This window comes from Chiloscyllium punctatum, chromosome 30 (genome assembly GCF_047496795.1).
Source record: "Chiloscyllium punctatum isolate Juve2018m chromosome 30, sChiPun1.3, whole genome shotgun sequence".
Taxonomy (NCBI): domain Eukaryota; kingdom Metazoa; phylum Chordata; class Chondrichthyes; order Orectolobiformes; family Hemiscylliidae; genus Chiloscyllium; species Chiloscyllium punctatum.
Genome location: NC_092768.1, coordinates 13541715 through 13562968, shown reverse-complemented (window position 1 = coordinate 13562968; position 21254 = coordinate 13541715). Strand labels below are relative to the sequence as shown.

General features: G+C 43.4%; 1 protein-coding gene across 1 annotated transcript in view; it reads left to right on the top strand.

Annotated features, from left to right (window-relative positions):
- The window catches only part of LOC140455091 (butyrophilin subfamily 1 member A1-like), a 92053-nt gene extending 75779 nt beyond the window's left edge, over window positions 1-16274 (top strand). The window contains exon 11 of the mRNA XM_072549753.1: window positions 15603-16274. Within this exon, the coding sequence (XP_072405854.1) occupies window positions 15603-16135 (533 nt within the window). The 3' untranslated portion in view covers window positions 16136-16274. The remainder of the gene's footprint in view (window positions 1-15602) is intronic.
- Window positions 16275-21254: the final 4980 nt, after the last annotated feature.

Genomic DNA, 21254 nt, shown 5'->3' with positions numbered 1-21254 from the left:
TTTGGCTGAGGCTTGGCTTTGTTTTGGGGTTTTGCTGCGGGCAGACCGAGAGTCCCTCTGCTCAGGGTGTGTCCTGAATGAGGCTATGCAATTGACTTTATTCAAGTTGTGTTCCCCAAGCTCAATTGGCCTGGCAAGGATGTTCACTTCTGTTAAAGTGCCCTGTAACTTATAAGCCCCACTTGTGCATTTTCAAATGACAAAGCCAGTTATAGTGCCTGTTTGAAGCCCAGTTGGCCTTCAGCTAGTTGACACTTTTGCATGGTCACATCATCAATCCCACTCTTGTCACCACTGAAATAACTCCTCCAAGGCTAGTATCCGGTCATCAAGTCATCGTTTATTTACACGAGCATAGTACATGTCATTGAACCTGCTAGCTCCAAGCCAGCTCCTCGTGTGACTAGAACCACTGACTCTCTTGTTTTCTTTTCCTATTTTCTTCTTCTTTTTGCCCCCACCACTACCACCTGACAGCGCTAGTGCTTATTTTTCTCCAGCACCCGTGTCATGTTTGTGTGGGTGTTGGACACAGTGAAAAACAACATCTTTATTCGATTTCCACCATCAGAAAAAAGGAAACACCTGAGTGCCCTTCTCAAAGGGCAATGCTGCGTGATCAAACAGTGATGGGGAGGGCAGAGATTAAATCAAAATAGAGTTGGAGGAGGAAATAATACACTCCACTCCCTGCGGTACCCACCTCTCCCTGAACAGCTCAAGAGTGTTGGTGGACACCCCGTGCTCCTTCTCCAGAGACACCCGGCCTCTGAAACTCCTGTTATTTTTTCTTTCGTCACCAAGTCGCCCTTTATTTGCACGTGGAGAGTCCTTGATAATGATGCAGAGCCAGCTCTGAGTGAACAGGATCTCTGATACTCCTGTTCTTTTGCTCCCCCCTTTTTTTTCCCACACTGCCAGCTAACTGCGGTAGTGCTTATTTTTTCCCCAGCACCCACGTTGTGTGTGTGCAGGTGTGAGACACAGTGAAAGACACAAGGTGCACGATTCTTTATTCAGTTTCCACCACCAGGAAGAAAGGAAACACCCAAGTGGCCAATGACAAGCAGTGCCCTTCACCTCAAAGGGTAATGCTGTGTGATCAAACAGTGAAGGGGAGGGCAGAGATTAAATCAAAACAGAGTCAGAGGAAGAAATAATACACTCCACTCCTTGCGGTACCCACCTCTCCCTGAACAGCTCAAGAGTGTTGGTGGACACCACGTGCTCCTTCTCCAGAGGCAGCCAGGCTCTGACGCTCGTGTTTTTTTTTCTATTTATTAAACAATACACAGTTTACAAAATAATTAACATTAGCAGCTATGTACCGAAACAGCAGTTTTACAAGGGAGAGGAGTGGCAAAGACAGGCCCCAAACCCTACTGTTCAACCACTTTACAGGGAAATGAGGACAAACCTCAAATCCCAGTTTCAGTCATTACAACACAGTAACAATAACATTTGTACATATAAGAGAGTCCAATTACATTAAAAACAGTGCATACAATACAGACCCCCAGCAATCCCTTGTCCCTCCTACCTTCCGGCCACACTAAGGCAGCCCTCTCCTACACCCCTTCCAGTTCTTGGTCTGCCCTGACACACCTTCCGACCACCTGTAGGCCAGCCCATCCTGCTTGACACTCCTGTTATTTTTTTTTGTTTGATTTTGTTTTGTTTTCTTTTTCTTTTTTTTACACCCGGGTGGCCAGTGACAAACAGTGCCCTTCACAAAAGGCAATGCTGTGTGATAACCCCTGTTTATTTCTTAAACCCACACACTACTGCCTAACTGCGGTAGTGCTTATTTTTTCCCCAGCACCCATGGTGTGTGTGTGCAGGTGTGAGACACAGTGAGAGACACAAGGTGTACGAATCTTTATTCAATTTCCACCACCAAGAAGATAGGAAAACACCCGAGTGGCCAGTGACAAGCACCGCCCTTCACATCAAAGGGCAATGCTGTGTGATCAAAACAGTGAAGGGGAGGGTAGGGACTAAATCAAAATAGAGTTGTAGTGGGACACACTCCTGTTATTTTCTTTTTTAGTGCTTATTTTATCCCCCGCACCCATGGTGTGGTTATGCAGGTGTGAGACACAGTGAAAAGACACAAAGTGCACGAATCTTTATTCAATTGCCACCACCAGGAAGATAGGGAAAAACACCCGAGTGGCCAGTGACAAGCACTGCCCTTCAAACCACAGGGCAATGCTGTGTGATCAAAACAGTGAAGGGGAGGGTAGGGACTAAATCAAAATAGAGTTGTAGTGGGACACACTCCTGTTATATCTGTCAGCGCGGACTCTCTGATTGGACCAGGTTAACAGTCCTATTCAGGGAACTCAAATTCTCTGAGGGCCACCTGGCTGACCATGTTCCAATCACGACAGAGGGTATTAGCTTTGAGGAAAGATTGAACAAACCTAGTTTGTTTCACCCGAGTGTTGAACGATGAGTGGTGACCTGATAGAAGTTTAAAATTATGAGAGGGACAAATAGAATGAATAGTCAGAGTCTTTGCCCAGAGTAGAAATGTTATTATGAAAGGACATAAGTTTAATGTAAAAGGGGCTAAATTTAAAGATGCGAGAGGCAGGTGGTAAGTGCCTGGAATGTGCTGCCAGGGGAGGTGATGGAGGCAATATAATAGTGATGTTTAAGAAGCATCTTGACAGGTTTGTGAATCATCAGGGAATATGAGCTGTGTGGAGGCAAAAGACATTCATTTAGAAAGGCATCATATGTCGGTGCAATCTTGGTGTGCTGAGGGGCCTATTCCTGTGTTATGCTGGTTTTTGTTTTTTGATATATTCCATATAACTACACCTGCAATGAGTCATTTCCATTTCCATTTGATGTTGTCACTTTTATCTTTTACTCTAAGTGGTACATTCCATTAATTAGCATTCCATCTGATTCAAGAGCTCTGGAGAGACCTGACGGTCCAGGTGATAAAACAACATGTTTTCATTATACATTTAAAACAGGCAAACAGACATCACTGCGTGGTTTCATCGATTTTCAAAATCTATTCTTTCTTATAAGAAGTACATTACTTTCAAAAACAATTTGCTGGATAATGCTTAACAGTTTTTAAAAAGAATTATCCCAAATTCAAATATGGCAACAGTGGACTTGAGGGCTTCTTGTGTGTATAGCTTCAGCTGTGTTGTTATGTTGACAGGTTTTATTAGTGGTCAATTACTTTCTTCCAAAACAAGCTTTCCCATTTTGTTTTGATACACATCAAAACCATCTCAGTTGTTTCCATTGACACTCGTTTTAAACAAATTTTAATTTATTTATCTCCTTGTACTTCAGTTGAATTTCCCATTTTGTGTTTGAACTAGAAACATTTATTAAGTTATTTTATCAATCCCAGTTTCAGAAACAGTTATAAAATTATTGAACCAGACAATAGAGAAGAGGCCCTCTGCCCCATTGAATCTGTACCACCAAAGCTGCAGTTAATCAACACTGATCCCACTTTCCAGCACTCAGTCTATACCCTTGAATGTTATGACTTTTCAAGAGCTCATCCAAGTACCTTTTAAAGATTGTGAGGGTACCTGTCTTAACTACCCTCCCAGGCAATGCATTCCAGAACCCCACCAACATTTGAATGAAAGATACATTCCTTAAATCCCGTATAAACCTCCTGTCATTCTCCTTAAAATTATGCCACCTTGTTATTTTTCCTTCGCTAAGGGAAAAGGCTACTTTCTATTCACCATGTCCATGCCCCTCATAATCTTACATACCTCTGTCAAATTCCCCCTTCAACCTTCTCTACTTCAAAGAAAACAACCTGAGCTTGTCCAGCCTCTCTTCATAGCTAAATTGTCCCATCCCAGGCAATACTCAGGCGAATCTCCTCTGCATCCCTTCCAGTGCAATAACCTCTTTACTGGGGTGATCAGACAGTACTCCACTGTGGCCTAGCCAAAGTTCAGTACAGCATCAACATAACATCCTTGCTGATATAACCTAGGCCTCAACTCATAAAGACGAGTATCTCATCTGCATTGTGAACTACCCTGTTAATCTAAGGCAAGTCATGCCTTGCATGAACTCCTACCTCCTGTGTTGCCTAGTTCTTTTACGGTTTGCACACCATTGCAATAGGTGCACAGCAGATGCCATCTCCCTGGCCTTATATTCATTCCTGAAGTATCTGGAAAGAAAGGATACTTATGTCAGGCTCCCACTTATTGACTACAGTTCCACCTTCAACACAATAACTCCAACCAATCCCATCTCCAAACTCCAAACTCCAAGACATAGTACTTTGTTTCCCTGCTTTGTAACTGGATCAACTTCCTGACCTACAGCCTGCAATCAGTAAGGATAGGTGACAACACCTCCTCCACGATAATCCCCAACACCAATGACCAGCCAGACTGGGTTCTCAGCTCCGTACTATACTCCTTTTGGACTCACAACTGTGTGACCAAATTCTGCACCAACTCCATTTACAAATTTGCTGATGACGCCACTGTAGTGTGTCAGATCTCAAATAACAACCACGTAGAGCACAAGTAAGTAGTAGAGAGCTTAGTGGCATAGTGCAATGACAATAATTTCTCCATCAACATCAGCAAAATGAAGGAGCTGTTCATTGACTTCAGGAAACAGAGTGGAGGACAAGCCCCTGTCTGCATCAATGGAAATGATCAACAGCATCAAGTTCCTTGTTGTAATGATCTCTAACAATCTATCCTGGTCCATGTTGACATGATGATCAATAAACCACTTCTTCATCAGCTTCTATGAATGGAAAACTGATTTGTGAGAGGGACCCCTTGATACTCCTCCAATAGCTGTTCCCCTTTGCCTGCCTGGTGCTTGCCCATTCCCTTCTTTGGTCTGTGGTGGAACACCTTTCTAAAAGTACTATTCTCATCACTCTCAGGCTTGTGGATGTGTCCAGCTGCCGCTCAAGTTCCAAGACACAGAGCTGAGGTTTCTGCAGTTGTGATCACTCCCTGCACACGTGGTCATCTTGGATGCTGGTCGGGTGCATGACATCCCACGGCTGTGTCCAGGCTTGGTGTTTTAAAATAAGACTTTTATATTGAAGATACTCATGATCACAGTCAGTTCATGATTCTGCTGTTCTCAAAGACTGTCTCTGCAAAACTCTCACTGTGCTCCTGTTTAAAAACACAAAAACAATATCCACTATGACTCTGGAAGAAGCTCAATGGATTAATAATATCTAAACATATCTGTAAATTTAGAAGTTCACAGTTTAATCCTGTCCAAAATCACAGATCTTGCCACACAAAGTACATGATGAGATCCAAAAATCTGTCAGCAGAAAGAGTTCACTCTCAACTGTTCTGAGAAGGGGCCAGGGCCCAAATCATGAGGTGATATCATGTCACATCTCATGTACTCTTTTTAAAAAAAACTGTTGATCTTCTGATCACTTCAAACTGACCTTTTTCATTTTTATTTGCCTTAAAGAAAACATTTTTAAGACCTCTTTAAGACCACCTTCAAAAAAAAATTATATGGACAAAATATTTCTCATTACAAATTCTGAGCTCAAATTGGATACCTTCCTGAATGAGGTTTATAACATTTTGAGAACAAGCCAACATTTTGTTTTTGCAACATCTTTAATGCAGTAGTTCAGGAAAGAAAAGACATTTTGTGATGAAACAAGAATCGAAAGGTTTGTACAGATGATGCTTTCAGACTAATCCCAGTTTTAGGACTGATTTTAAACGTCCTGCATTAGAAACAGTGTCCCCAATTTGTCAATCATGTTATCGTGAATTTGTGTTAATGAAACGCACGTTAAAGCAGAACGACCTGTATTACATGCTTCTACCTACCGTCTTGGTGGAGCATACAAGCTGCCACTTTCCTTTTGTAAGTCTGTAACTTGTTCCCTGGGCTCCTTGTATTTTCTATTCAGCTGCAAGGCACACATTTAGCACTGGTCAGCCAGTTTATTCCAGAATAAACTAAAACTTAAAGTGCAAGTTCTGGAAATCTGAAACAAAAACAGAAATTGTTGAAGAAACTCAACAGGTGTGGTAGCATCTGTGCAGAGAAAGCAGAGTTAATACTGAAGTCGAGTTGAAATTCTGAAGAAGGGTTACTGGACTGGAAACACTAACTATGCTTGCTCTGTACAGATACTACTGGAACTGTTGAGTTTCTCCAGAAATTTCTGTTTTTAGTTCAGTTTATTCTGGACTTTTCTAACTCAGTGTTTCCTTGCATTTTCTCTTTTGAAAGCATATTAAGGACACACTCCTCCTTACTTTTCCATATTTCTACAATTTCCTGTACAGATCCCACTGCTGCTGATCCTAACTTTTCCGTTAAACTACCCACATTATCCCAGAGACTTGGTAATCATCCGTACAGGACAAGAAGGCAAAGAAATACATGATGAATGATAGGATCCTGGAAAGCGTCAAGAATCGAAGGGACATGGGTGTGTAGGTGCATTGGTCCCTTAAGGTATCATGACAGATGGATACAGTGGTTAAGTTGGCATGTGGTGTAGTTGCCATTATTAGCCAAGGTACAGAATTCAAGAGTAGGGAGGTGAAGCTGGATCTGTATAAAACATTGGTGAGACTGTGGTAAAACTAATTCTGTGTAATTCTGGAATCTGTATTATAGGAGGGACATGATTGCACTGGAGGGGGTGCAGAAGAGATTTACCAAGATGATGCCAGGGCTGGAGAGTTTTAGTTATGAATAGACATTGGACAGAATGGAATGGTGTTTCCTAGAGGAGAGGAGATTGAGACAGGACATGATTGAGATGTATCAAATTATGAGAGGGTAGTCAGGAAGAAATATTTCCCTTTGATGGAGGGATCAATGACCAGGGAGCATAGATTTAAGGGGCAGAAGGTTTAGAAGGAAAAACCTTTTCCCGCAGTGGGTGGTGGGAATCCAGAGCTCACTGTCTGTTGGGGGTGGTCGAGGCCTGGTCTCTCGGTGGCTCATGGCAGTTACCGGCCTGATCTTTCAGTGGCTCGTGGCGGGCCTTGGTCTAGTCTCTCTGCAGTATGTCGTTTGGTCTGTTAGCGGCTCATAGCGGTGTCTCAGCTCAGTGTGCCAGTGGATACTGCCGATGTCTGTTCGGAAGGCATCGGGGGAGATTAGAGAGGTGAAACTTCCAACAGCACAACAGTATCTCTGGTGGCATCGAGAATAGGCAGCTGAGGTCTCTCAGAGAGCGAGATAAGCAGAGGACTCATCAAAGACTGTTGAACTTTTAACTTATTCCTTTGTTTTCCAAGTTTAAGCTATGGAAGACTTTAATGTTAACTCTCACCTTATTTCTTTACGTTTCTGTGAAGTAATGCTGAACTTTTTAATTCTCAGTTCTCTTACGACTTTGTACCTATGTTTTTTGTCCCTCGGTATCTTGGTACATAAAATGGTGCCATGTGTGGTGACATTATACACTTTTCCGTGTACTTCTGTACTTGAGTACACATGACAATAAAATCTAAATTCTGAAAAATAAGAAAACTTCATCATATATAAGAAGTATTTAGGTGTGTACATGAGATGCCAAGGCATGCAAGGCTATGAGCCAAGTGCTGGAAAATAGGATTTGAATAGTTAGATTGTTGTTTTGACTGGTACAGATGTGATGGGCCCAAGTACATTTTCTGTGCTGTAGATCTCCATGACTGTAATTAAAGACTGCTGCTTCTCACAACTTCTCAACTGTAAAGTCAAATACATCCCAGCTTCTATTTTTCCTACTCCTGACCCAAATTGTTGATCTTAGGGAGTTCACAATAACAGTTGTAACAATAACAGAGGCAGTCAACAATATGTGAATAATTTTGTAATAGTTTAATGTGTTTGTTCAGAAGCAACAGCTTAGAAATGATACATTGTTTAACTGGATATAGAAAATATACAACCGTGACAATTGAGGATGGATCACTGATACAAGAGAACAAACAGGCTGTCAGTGCAAAATGTTTTGGTCTCATTAAAGTCATGGGGACAGCATCCTGCTTCCCAGCTGAAGTGTTAGCAAGTTTTCTCTGCATCTTCCTCCTCTCCTCCTTGTGGTCAGTCTTCTATCTACCTGATGAGGACTGCTTGATGAAGACAGGTTGGGGTGGAGCAGGCACACCCAATAGAACTGCTACCTACCTTAAGACAAAGGAGTAGAATGAGGTCATTCTGTTCATTGAGTTTGCAGTGCCATTTAATCATAGCTAACAACTTTCCCAACTCTGTTCCCATGCCTCCTTCCTATACCTTTTGATCCCCTAACAAATAAAAACCTATCTATCACTGTCTTAAAGACACTCAATGACTTGGTCTGGCAGGCCCTCTGTAGCAATGTGTTCCCCAGATTAACCATCTAGCTGAAGAAATTCTTTCTTATTTCAGTTCTCAAGGACCAACCCTTCTGGCCTTGGGTCTTAACTTCTCCTTTTATTGGAAACATGTTCTCCACATCCACTCTATCCAGACCTCTGTATTCTGTTGGTTTCAGTGAGATATCCCCCCGCTCCCCCCCATCCTTTTAAACACTATTGAGTACAGACTCAGAGTCTTCAATTGCTTCTCATATGACAAACCCTTCATCACCGGGATCACTCTTGTAAACACGCTCTGGACCCCCTCCAATGTCAGCAGATCCTTCCTTAGATCCAGGGCCCAAAACTGCTCATAATATTCCAAATGCGGTCTGACCAGAGCCTTAGACAACCTTGGCAGTCTACCTCTTCTCTTGTAAACCAAATCCCCTGAAAAGAATGACAACATTGCATTTGTCATCTTAACCGCCAAATGAACCTGAATGTTAACCTTAAGAGAATCCTGAACTAGGATTCCTCAGCCCCTTTTGCTGAAGAATTCCTGAAACTTTTCCCCGTTAGTGAATAATGTATCCTCTTCTTCTAACCAAAGTGCATAACTTCATACTTTCTCACTTTGTATTCTGTCTGCCATTTTTTTGCCCATTCTCCTAGCCTGTACAAGTCCCTCTGCAGCCTTCCCACTTCCCACCCCCTCCACTTATCCTTGTGTCAGCTGAAAACTTGGCAACAATGCCCTCCGTTCCTCTATTCAGATCATTAATGTGTAACATGAATAGCTGTGGTCTCAATACTGACCCCTGTGGAACTCCACTGGTCACCGGCAGCCATTCTAGAAAAGACCCCTTTATCCCTATTTTCTGCCTGTGCCAATCAAACAATCCTCTATCCATCACTGTCTTGCCACTAATACCATGGGCTCTTATTTGGCAGCCTCATGTGCAATACCTTGTTAAAGGCTTTCTGGAAATCCAAGTAGATCACATCCGCTACCTCTCCTTTGTCTAACTTGCTTGTTACCTTCTCAAAGAAACCTATTGTTTTTTCAGGCATGACCTCTTGATGAAGTTGTGCTGACTCACCCTTTTTTTGCCATGCACTTTCAAGCACTCCGCAATCTCACCCTCAAAATCTTACCAAAGACCGAGGTCAGGCTAACCTGCCCATAGTTTCCTGTCGTCTGCCTCCCTGCGTCCTTAAAGAGGTGTTAAACTTTTGCCATTTTCCAGTCCTCTAGGCACTCCCTGAATCCAGTCCAGTGATTCCTGAAAGATCACCACCACTGGCCCTCCACAATTTCCTCAGCTATTTCCTTCAGAACTGTGGGGTTAGTCCCTATGGGCCCGTGATGTATGCACTTCTGACCTTTCAACTTTCGCAGCACCTTCTCCTTCATGTTGGCCACCACACTCACCTCTGCCCTTTGACTTTCTTGAAGTTCTGGTGTTGGTGCCTTCCACTATGAAAACTGATGCAAAGTACCTATTCAATTCCTCTGTCATTACTTTGCTCCCCATTAATACTCTTCATTTTCCAGTGGTCCAATGTCAACCCCTGCCTCTCTCTTATTTTTTATTTTTCTAAAACATCTTGCAATCTTCTTCTGTATTATGAGCTAGCTTTCCCTCATATTTCATCTTCTTCCCCCTTATTACCTTTTTTAGTTGTCCTCTCCCTGTTTTTAAAGGCTTCCCAATCCTCTGGCTTCCCACTCATCTTCACTACATTGTCTGTTTATTCTTTTGCGTTTCAGATGTCCCTGACTTCCTCTGTCAGCCATGGTTGCCTCATCCACTTAGTATGTTTCTTCTTCCTTGGGATGAATTTCTGTTGTGCCCCCCAAGTTACCTCCAGAAGCTCTTCCCATTGTTGCTCCATTATCTTCCCTGCTTCCCTTTCATTCATTTCTGGCCAGTTCCTCCCTCATAGCTGCAGGTGGGAGGGTTTCAGGTATGTGGATAATTGGGACACATTCTGGGGAAGGTGGTACCTCTACAAACAGGATAGTCTTCACTTGAACCAGAGGGGTACTAACATCCTGGGTGGTAAATTTGCTCGTGCTATTCGGATGGGTTTAAGCTAGCTCAGCAAGAGGATGGGAATCTGTGGTGTAGTTTCAGTACACAGAAGGATGAGAGTAGGACATAGACAAGTTTTCATGGTCACAGGAATGTGCTGGCAGACAGCAAGCTGGTTTGCAGTGTGTCTATTTCAAAGCCAGGAGTATCTGGAATAAGGTAGGTGAGCTTGCAGCATGGATAGGTACCTGGGACTTCGATGTTGTGACCATTTCAGAGACATAGATAGAGCAGGGTTAGGAATGTATATTGTAGGTTCCAGGGTTTAAATCTTTTATTAAGATCAGGGAAGGTGGTAAAAGAGGGGGAGCTGTGGCTTTGTTAGTCAAGGACAGTAAAACGGTGGCTGAAAGAACTTTTGACGAGGACTTGTCTACTGAGGTGGTATGGGCTGAGGTTAGAACAGGAGAGGAGAGGAGAGGTCACACTGCTGGAAGTTTTTTTTTATAGGCCGCTGCAAAGGACCAGGGATGTGGAGGAGAGGATTGGCAAATGATTCTGGGCAGGAGTGAAAGGAATAGGCTGGTCATTATGGGGGACTTAAACTTCCCCAACATTGACTGGAAATGCTATAACTCTAGTACATCGGATAGATCAGTTTTTGTCCAAAGTGTACAGGAGGGTTTCGTGACGCAATATGTCTGGATCTGGTACTTGGTAATGAACCAGGCCAGGTGTCTGATTTATTTTTGAGAGAGTGACCATAATTCAGTTATGCTTAGTTTAGTGATGGAAGAGGATAGGCAAAATGCCACAGGGCAAGAATTATATATGGGGAAAGGGCAATTATAAAGCGATTAGGCAAGACTTAGGAGGCATAGAATGGAGTAGCAAAATGCAGGTTATGGGGACAATTGAAATGTAGAGCTGGTTTAAGGAACAGATATTGTGTGTCCTTGATAGGTATGTCCCTGTCAGGCAGGGACGAGGAAGTGATAAGGTAAGGTAACCATGGTTTACTCAAGAAATTGTATCTCTTGTTAAGCAGAAGAAGGAGGCTTATGGGATGTTGAGACGAGATATTTCAGATGATACAGATGGAGACTAGCTTGGAAGGATTTAAAGAGAGGGTGAAGAAGAGCAAGGAGGGAACATGAGCAGTCTTAAGGAGGTAGAATAAAGGAGAACCTTAAAGCTTTCTATAGGTATGTGAGGAGTAAAAGGATGACTAGGGTAGGAATTGGGCCAGTCAAAGACAGAAGTGGAAGTGTGTGTGGACCCTGTGGAGATCAGAGAGATGCTAAATGAATATTTCTCATCTGTTTTCACTTAGCAAAAGGAGAATATTGTAGAGGAGAAGACTGAGATAAGGGCTATTAGACTTGAAAGGATTGAGGTAAGTAAGGACGAGGTCTTATCAATTCTAGAAGATGTGAAAGTAGGTAAGTCCCCTGGGCCATATAGGATTTACCTTAGGATTCTTTAGGAAGCTAGGGAGGAGATGATGGAGACTTTGGCCTTGATCTTTGAGTCTTCATTGCCTACAAGTTTAGTACCGGAGGATTACAAATGTTGTGTTCTTGTTCAAGAAGGGCAGTAGAGATGACCCAGGTAATTATAGGCCAGTGAACCTTACGTCTTGTCGGAAATGTTTTCAAAAGAATTATAAGAGATAGGATTTATAATCATTTAGCAAGCAAGAGTTTCATTGGACATAGTCAACATGGTTTCATCAAGGGTAGATCGTGTCTCACAAACCTCACTGAGTTTTTTGAGAAAGTGACCAAGCATGTGGATGAGGGTAGGGCAGTTGATATGGTGAACATGGACTTCAATAAAGCCTTTGATAAAGTTCTACATGGTAGCCTATTGGAGAAAAAGCGGAGACATGGAATTAAAGGTAATTTAGCAGTTTGGATTAGAAAGTGGCTTTCTGTAAGAAGGCAATGAGTGGTGGTTGATGGAAAATATTCAGCATGGAGTCCGGTTACTAGTGGTGTGCCACAAGGATCTGTTTTGGATGCAGGCATAGGTGGATGGGCTAGTAAGTTTGCAGAAGATGCTAAAGTCGGTAGAATGGTGGATATGGAAAATAAAGAACATGGAAGCATGAAGACCACTGGAATCTGTGTTCTGTGGAAGGCAGGATGGGATAACCATAGTGGAACATTCTTACACCAATTATCAGAGAAAGGTTAAGGTTGAAAGGTCACTATGGTGAGATGAGATAACACAAGTAATAAAGCAAGTTTCTCTGTTAAGTGTTATGACAGGATTGGAACTGTAAATATTTGGGACATGACATTAAAATATCTAATTAATAGTTAGTAGAGTCAGCTTGAGACAGGAGACTATTGTAACAGATGCCATAGCTAAATATTTATCATGATAGGTTAGTCTACAATTGAAGATCACTGTAGCACAGTTAGCAATAAATATCTAACCATGACATTAGAATAACATTAAGTAGGATGTACAACTACCGAGATGGGATCTAACATCACTGGTTTCTTGTGTAGCTAGAGTGAGGTACTTTGATTAATATAGTTGGACATGCTGATAAGCTAACAGAAACATGGTAAAAAAAGATATAAAAATCCACGGACCCTGAGGTTTGTGGGCATTCGAGAATCTACTTTCTCGGTGACACAGTATTTTGTTTGCAAATAAAAGACCTGCATCTTGAAGAACTCTCTGCGTCTCCTGGTGGTTCTCTATATTTTCTCCACAACATGGACAGTGTGGAAGAATGTTGCAGGTTGCAGGGGGACTTGGATAACCTGCAGAATTGGACTGAGAAGTGGCAAATGGAGTTCAATGCAAATAAATATGAGATGATTCACTTTGGGAAGAATAACAGGAAGACAGAATATTGGGTCAGTGGAAAGATTCTTAGTAGTGTAGATGTGTACAGGGATCTTGGTGTCCATCTACACAGATGCCAGAAAGTTGCCACCCAGGTTGGTAGTGATGTTAAGGAGGCATACGGTGTGTTAGGTTTTATTGGTAGAGGGATTGAGTTCCGGATCCGTGATGTCATGTTGCAACTGTATAAAACACTAGTAAGGCCTCACTTGGAATATTGTGTACAGTTCTGGTCGCCCCATTACAAGAAGGATGTGGAAGCATTAGAAAAGGTGCAGAGGAGATTTACCGGGATGTTGCCTGGTCTGGAACGAAGGTCTTGTGAGGAAAGGCTGATTGACTTGGATCTCTTCTCATTGGAGAGAAGCTGGCTAAGAGGGGATTTGATAGAGACAAACAAGATGATCAGAGGATTAGAAAGGGTGGACAGAAAGAGTGTTTTTCCTTGGATGATGACGTCGGTTTGTACCAGAGGGCATATCTGCAAATTGAGGGGAGATAGATTTAAGACAGATATCAGAGGCAGGTTCTTACTCAGACAGGGGTAAGGGTGTGGAATGCCCTGCCTGCCAGTGCAGTTAACTCAGCCACATTAGGGACATTTAAACAACCGTTGGATAAGCACATGGATGATGATGGGATAGTGTAGCAGGATGGGCTTAGATTAGTTCACAGATTGGCGCAACATCGAGGGCCAAAGGGCCTATTCTGCATTGTATTGTTCTATGTTCATGTCTTTGTAGTTACCGTTACTCAATTATAATGCCACTACATCTGATTCCAGCTTCTTCCTCTCAAACTGTAGGGGGAATTCTATCATATTATGTGCACTGGTCCTTGGTGCTCCTTCACCTTAAGCTCCCTAATCAAGTCTGTCTCATTACACATCATTAAATAGGATGATGTGTGTATGGAACAAGCTGCCAGAGGAAGTGATGGAGGCTGGTACTATTGCAACATTTAAAAGGCATCTGGATGAGTACATGAATAGGAAGAGTTTAGAGGGATATGGACCAACTGCTGGCAAATTGGACTCGATCATTTCTAGATATCTGGTCGACAGAGAAAAGTTAGACCGAAAGGGGCTGTTTCTGTGCTATATGGATCTGTGACACTATAAAGCCAGAATTCTCTGTTCCCTACTGGGCTCGACCACAAATTGCTCCATAAAACCATGTTGTTTAAATTCCATGAATTCCTTTTCTAGATATCCAAAACGGATTTGATTTTCCCAGTTCACCTGCATATTGTCGTCCCTGTGATTATTGTAATAGTGCCTTTCTTACATGCCTTTTCAATCTCCTTATTTAGTTCCTCCCCCACATTCTGACATCCTGGCCTGTACACAATTCCGCTAGGCAAAAGTGAGGACTGCAGATGCTGGATACCAGAGTCAAGATTGGAGTGGTGCTGGAAAAGCACAGCAGGTCAGGCAGCATCTGAGGAGCAGGAAAATCGGCATTTCGTGCAGGAGCCCTTCATCAGGAATCCAGCTCCTCGGATGCTGCCTGGCACAATTACCATCAGGGTCTTTTTTTCCTTTTGTGTTTCCTGAACCCTACCCACACAGATTCTACACTTTCCAATTCTATATCACTTCTTGGTGTCAGTTTCATTTTATTTCTTACTTATAAGACTACCCTGTTCCTGATCCCCTTACAACTATGTCACTGTGATACCCACAGCATTGTATCCGCCAATTTAAATCTGTGCCTCAAGCTCATTTACCTTGTTTCACAAACTGAATACATTTACTTCTTGTTTTCAGAAACAACTCACCGATAGTTGGGTACATTTAGCATCATAAGAATTGTTGAAGCTTGTTCACTGGGCATTATGACCTCCATGTTATGATAGTACAGACAGACATCAGACACATTCACACTCACACTCTCACACTCATACACATACACACACTCACACACTCCCCTCCCTCTTGGCATATACCCCTTGGCATACATATTTTCCATCCGCACACCCATATCAGTTGCTGCACATGTGCCCCGTCAAAACATATCCACTCACATATCTACCCCACTCATACATACCTTGATTTGTGTGAGCCCACAGCACACACATCCCATCCCACAGACACACTCCTACACACCTCCCGAGACACTCATTCCCCCACATACTGCCGCCCAAAACATCCGTCCCCCTCCACACACATCTCTCCCCCACAGAATCACATTTCCCCACGTGTTCATCCCCCACTGACACATTTATCCTCCCACACATCCGTACCCCCCAGACACACCCTTCATCCACATATTTCCCCTACATTCATATACATATACATTCCCCCACACTCACAACTGCCCCCTCTCTCTACTCTGACACACAGACACATACCCAGGGACTGTCTCTAATTCTCTGTGTTTTTTTCTCCAAGTCTCTGTGACCCTGGATGTGGAAACAGCAAGTCCCCAGCTCGAGTTGGCTGACGATCTGAAGAGTTTGAGGCGGGCCTGGACCCCGAAGACTCTCCCTGAAACTTGGAAGAGGTTTACACACTGGGACTATCCCTGTGCCCTGGGATCAGAGGGATTCACATCGGGGAGACATTACTGGGAGGTGGAGGTGGTAGGGAATCGCGGCTGGAGTCTAGGAGTGGCCTCAGAGTTTGTGGAGAGGAAGCGATGGGTCAAAATAAGTACTAAGAATGGATTCTGGGTCATTGAGCGGGCTGTGGATCAGTTTTACATAAACTCCTCTCCTCCATCCCCTCTCCCTGTTAATCACATCCCCAGGAAGGTGGGAGTTTATCTCAGTTATGAATCTGGGACAGTTTCATTTTACGAAGCAGACACCAAGTCCCATCTCCACACCTTCACGGGAAATAAATTCACTGGGAAACTTTATCCTTTCTTCAGGACGTTTTATGAAAACCAGTTTCTGATAATCAGCTCTGGTTCCGATCTGTGAAAGGGGCGGAGCCTTCGGGCCTCTCGACGTCACTATGACCTGGGGTAGGGATTGGGATCAGAAACATGTCAGTGCATTTTCAGATTATACTTTGTAAAATCATATTCAGACTGTAAATAAAACCAATAAAAATATAAGTGTTGGGGAATTAAAATAAAAAGTAAATTACAAGTAAAACTAAAAGTGTGTGTGTCTCTGCTTCTTTCACTTCCTCCCTGCTTCAGTCAAATTAGTCACCTGCCAGTCCCATCCTCCATCTCTTCACCCGTTTCCCAGCCTGAAGCTGGGATTTCTCTGTGTTTCCATTTCTCACTCTGCACCCAGAACATGAAATCCTGAGGGGGACATCCAACCACTGGAGGGTGACAAAGCTGCATTTCTATAGCCTCAGGTTTTCAGCTCCTCACATCATTGATGACAGGAATTGCATAAATTAGCTCTCTTTAAAGAGGAGGGGAATTTGGAAATCTTGTTTACACAGGGCAAGATTTTCACTTTCAGTTAGGCTTGGAATATAAAGCCATGATTAGTCAGGGGACTCAATACTAACGCTTGTTTTGATCAGACAATTCCAGCAGGAACTTACTTCACAACTGAAAGAGAATTTAAATCAGAGAAAGGAAGTGAAATAAACAGAAGACTGGCCTTCCCACCACCGTGTTCCGGCCACACACAAGTCATAGCATCATAGAGATGTACGATATGGAAACAGATCCTTCAATCCAACTTGTCCATGTCGACCAGATATCCCAACCTAATCTAGTCCGATTTGCCAGCACTTTGGCCCATATCCCTCCAATCCTTTCCTATTCATATACCCATACAGATGCCTTTTAAATGTTGTAATTGTACCAACCTCCACCACTTCCTCTGGCAGCTCATCCCATACACACACCACCCTCTGTATGAAAACCTTGCCCCTTAGGTCCCTTTTACATCTTTCCCCTCTCCCCCTATACCTATGCCCTCTAGTTCTGGACTCCTCTATCCCAAGGAAAATATCTTTCTGTTCACCCCATCCATTCCCCTCATGATTTTTTCAACCTCTGTAAGGTCACCCCTCAGCCTCCAACGCTCCAGGGAAAACAGCCCCAGCCTGCTCAGCCTCTCCCTTTAGCTCAAATCATCCATCTCCGGCAACATCCTTGTAAATCTTTTCTGAACACTTTCAAGTTTCACATCATCCTTCCTGCAGCAGGGATACCAGAATTGAATGCAGTATTCCAAAAAGGGGAAAGTCTGCACTGCAGGTCTAGACTGGAAACATTAACACTATTTCTCTCTCCATAGATGCTGTCAAACCTGCTGAGTTTCTCCAGCATTTTGTGTTTTTAGTCTGGTGTGATTGTGACTTCAAAACAGTCACGTTCCAGGCTGCAGTGTTCATGGTGAAAGCTTCAATTTCATACCCAAGAAGCTGACCATCAGCTTCTGGTAAATGTAAGTAGGATTTGGAAGTTGATCCTCAACCTGTTTGGCCGAGTGAGGAGAAGAAATTCCTTAACTATTAATTCCGCAAGTGCGACTTAAACCAGGCGCAGGGGACACTCCCAATGCTCCACCAGACTGCCACTTCCCCAGGATAGTTCCAGCGACTTCAGTTTCCACTTAAACAGTTTAATCTCTGTTAAGAATAATCTTCTGGCAGTGAGCGGTACTGCAATCAGCAGACGGCACTGGCGTTTCTGAATAGAGATGTTAATCATGGTACAGGACCACCACTAGCTGCACTACCGCCACTGGCGGTACTGCAAGAAAATTTAATTCTATAATGTTAAAAATCACACAACACCAGATTATAGTCCAACAGGGTTAATTGGAAGCACACTAGCTTTCGGAACGCCGCTCCTTCATCAGGTGGTTGTGCAGGCTAGTGTGGAAAACAGAGGAGAACCACCTATACAACGTATTCAAGAAGAACGGATACTCAAAAAATACAGTCCGCAGATTCCTCAAGAACAAACCACGACAAGTAGACCAAAAACAGCCAGAAACCCTAACCACCTTACCATTCATCAAAGAAGTTTCAGAAATGACAGCCAGAATACTAAGACCCCTCGGAATCCTAGTAGCACACAAACCCACCAACACTCTCAAACAAAAACTAACAAACTTAAAAAAAAAGACCTAATACATCCCATGGACAAAATCAACGTCATCTACAAAATTCCATGCAAGGACTGCCACAAACACTACATAGGACAAACAGGAAGAAAGTTCGCCACCAGGATACACGAACACCAGCTAGCCACAAAAAGACACGACCCTCTCTCCCTCGTAGCCCGACACATAGATGAAAAAAAGCCACCATTTCGACTGGGACAACACATCTATCCTGGGACAGGCTAAGCAAAGGCATGCCAGAGAATTCCTAGAGGCCTGGCATTCCAACCACAACGCCATAAACAAACACATAGATCTAGATACCATCTATCAACCCCTCAGAAAACGAACAGGAAATGACATCACCACAAACCCCAGGAACCCCATCCAGGAGAAAGATATAAATAGGAAGCAGGAGCCAACAGCTTTGTTTCACTTGCAGGTCGCCACTGATGATGTTACCTAGCCAGGTAACAAGACGGCTGGATATCAAAGCCTGCAGCTCAGCGAGCAAACCTACACCCCACAATTACAGCATTTAAAAGGCATCTGGATGGGTGTATGAATAGGAAAGGTTTAGAGGCATGTGGGCCAAGGTGCTGGCAAATGGGACTAGATTAGGTTAGGTAATCTGGACGGCATGGATGAGTTGAACCAAAGGTTCTGTTTCTGTATTGTACATCTCTATGGGTTTACGACTCTCATCAATTCAGAAAATAAAACAAAGGCAATAGCACTTCCAAGTGACAGATAGTGATTGTATGGGGAAAAAAATTATGTGTGGAGTCCCAAGGTAACCACCAGGTGGTGGTAAAGGTCCACGAAAAGTATTAAACATTGACACCCAGAGACCCATCATCTGTGAAAAAGTGAATAAGGTCCTGAGATTTGTTATGCTGGAGGAAGTGAATTTAAATGACGTGATGGAATTGAAAACAAGATGGAGGGCCCGAATGGCCTCCTTCTGTTCTGACTAAATATCATCAGAGTTCTCAAATTAAAGGAAATCAGTGAGCAGCTTGTGGTTTGAAGATTATTGTTTCATGTGCAGCAAATGTTTTTATACAGTATTTAACAAACGTCACTGACCCATAGTTTCCTGCTTTCTGTCTCCCTTCAACTTTGAACAGAGGTGTTACAGTAGCGATTTTCCAATCTCTTGGAACCTTTATAGACCCTGATGATTTTTGAGAAGATTCACAAGCACTTCCATCCACTGTCTCTGGAGCCACTTCATTGAAGACAATGGGAGGCAGTTCATCACGTCCAGGGGACTTGAAACAAACTTCAGTTCTTATGGCTTTCACGGCATCTTTACCCCAGTGATTGGGATTGTTATCAGTTCCTCTCTCCCATAAACCTCTTCAAGATTTTCAAATATTCTTGTGATTTCATTTTGCCTTTTCTCCAGTGAAGCCAGACACAGACATTCCTTGCCTCTGCCAGTCCCTTGTTGCTGATGATCTTGTTGTGAAGGTGTAGAGGTGTGCCATACCTTTAAGAGAGTTGAAGGACTTAGCAAGCACACAGAGTACTGGAAAATTTAGAATGAAATAATAAGGGGTAGGCCACTTAGAACAGAGTTGAGGAGAAACTTCTTCACCCAGAGAGTGATGGGTGTGTGGAATGCTCTGCCCCAGAAGGCTGTGGAGGCCCAGTCTTTCAAGAAAGAGTTGGATAGAGCTCTCAAGGATAGTGGAATCAAGGGTTATGGGGATAAGGCAGGAACAGGATACTGATTGAGGATGATCAGCCATGATCATAATGAATGGTGGTGCTGGCTCGAAGGGCAGAATGGCCTACTCCTGCACCTATTGTCTATTGTCTATTAACGTGAATAGCAAAGGAACTACAGACGAGTTGGAAAAACAACTTTCTAACTGGAGGATGTACTAATTGAACATTTGAATCTCTCACATCTTTAATTCCCTTCCTGAGAGTGATCTGGAGACAGATTCAATCGGGGCTTTCCACCGTGAATGGGATCAGCAGCTGAGGTGGAAACAAAGCCCTGGAAGCGGGAAGAGGGTGGAGGGGATGTGGATCCTGTGGGACGAGGGGAGGGCCTCTTTCAGAGAGCAGACCCAGAGACAACCCGCACCTTGTTCCATTCTGTGCTGAACCTTTCTATGGTCACCCCATCGATCACCCAGGAACCTGGTGAGCACTCCCCTCGGTGTTGCATGAAGGTTGGTGTGGGATCGAGGGTTTTGTAAGGATTGAGACATTAGATCAAGCTTGTATTACATAGACACTGTATTTAAAAGACAGATGAATTCATGTCAGCTCCATAACAAGACAATTGCTAGATCCCCATTCTATTTAATAGGGTTCCAGCCTTACCCCGTTGTTGAGATGTTGGTTGACAAACCCAGACATTAAACCCCTGGACATGTCAAGATTTCCAGATGATCTTTCTGTGTCTCCAAGGGAGAGATCCAGGTCCACCCGACCAGGGTCAAGATCCTCCCACTTCAGAGGGGGCAAAGAACCGCATATTGGGCAGCCCACCTTCCGACATGGCTCTGTCGCCCCTCTCATGGGCCGTTTCTTGCAGAATGAGAGAAATGGGGGGGCCATTGAGTGAGGTGCAATTGGATAGCACAGCTTTTAGTGCTGGTGCAGGAGGGATTTACCTGGATGTTGCCTGGACTGGAGAGGTTAGTTTTGAAAAGAGATTGGACAGACTGGGGTTGTTTTCCTTGGAGGAGGGGAGACATGGTTGAATTGTATCAAATTATGAAGAGCAGACAGAGGAGAGACAGAAAGGAACATATCCCCTTGTGTAGAGAATCACTGACCAAGGCACATAAATTTATGGTAAGGAGCAGGAGGTCTAGAGGGATGGAAACTTTATCACCCAGAGTGCGGTGGGAACCTGGAACTCACTGTCTGTAAGAGTATTAGAGGCAGAAACCCTCATAACATTGAAAAAAAACTTAAATGTGCACTTGCAATCCTGAGGTCGACAAGGTGCTTTTTCTTCCTGTGCTGCAGACCTGTATGAATATATGAA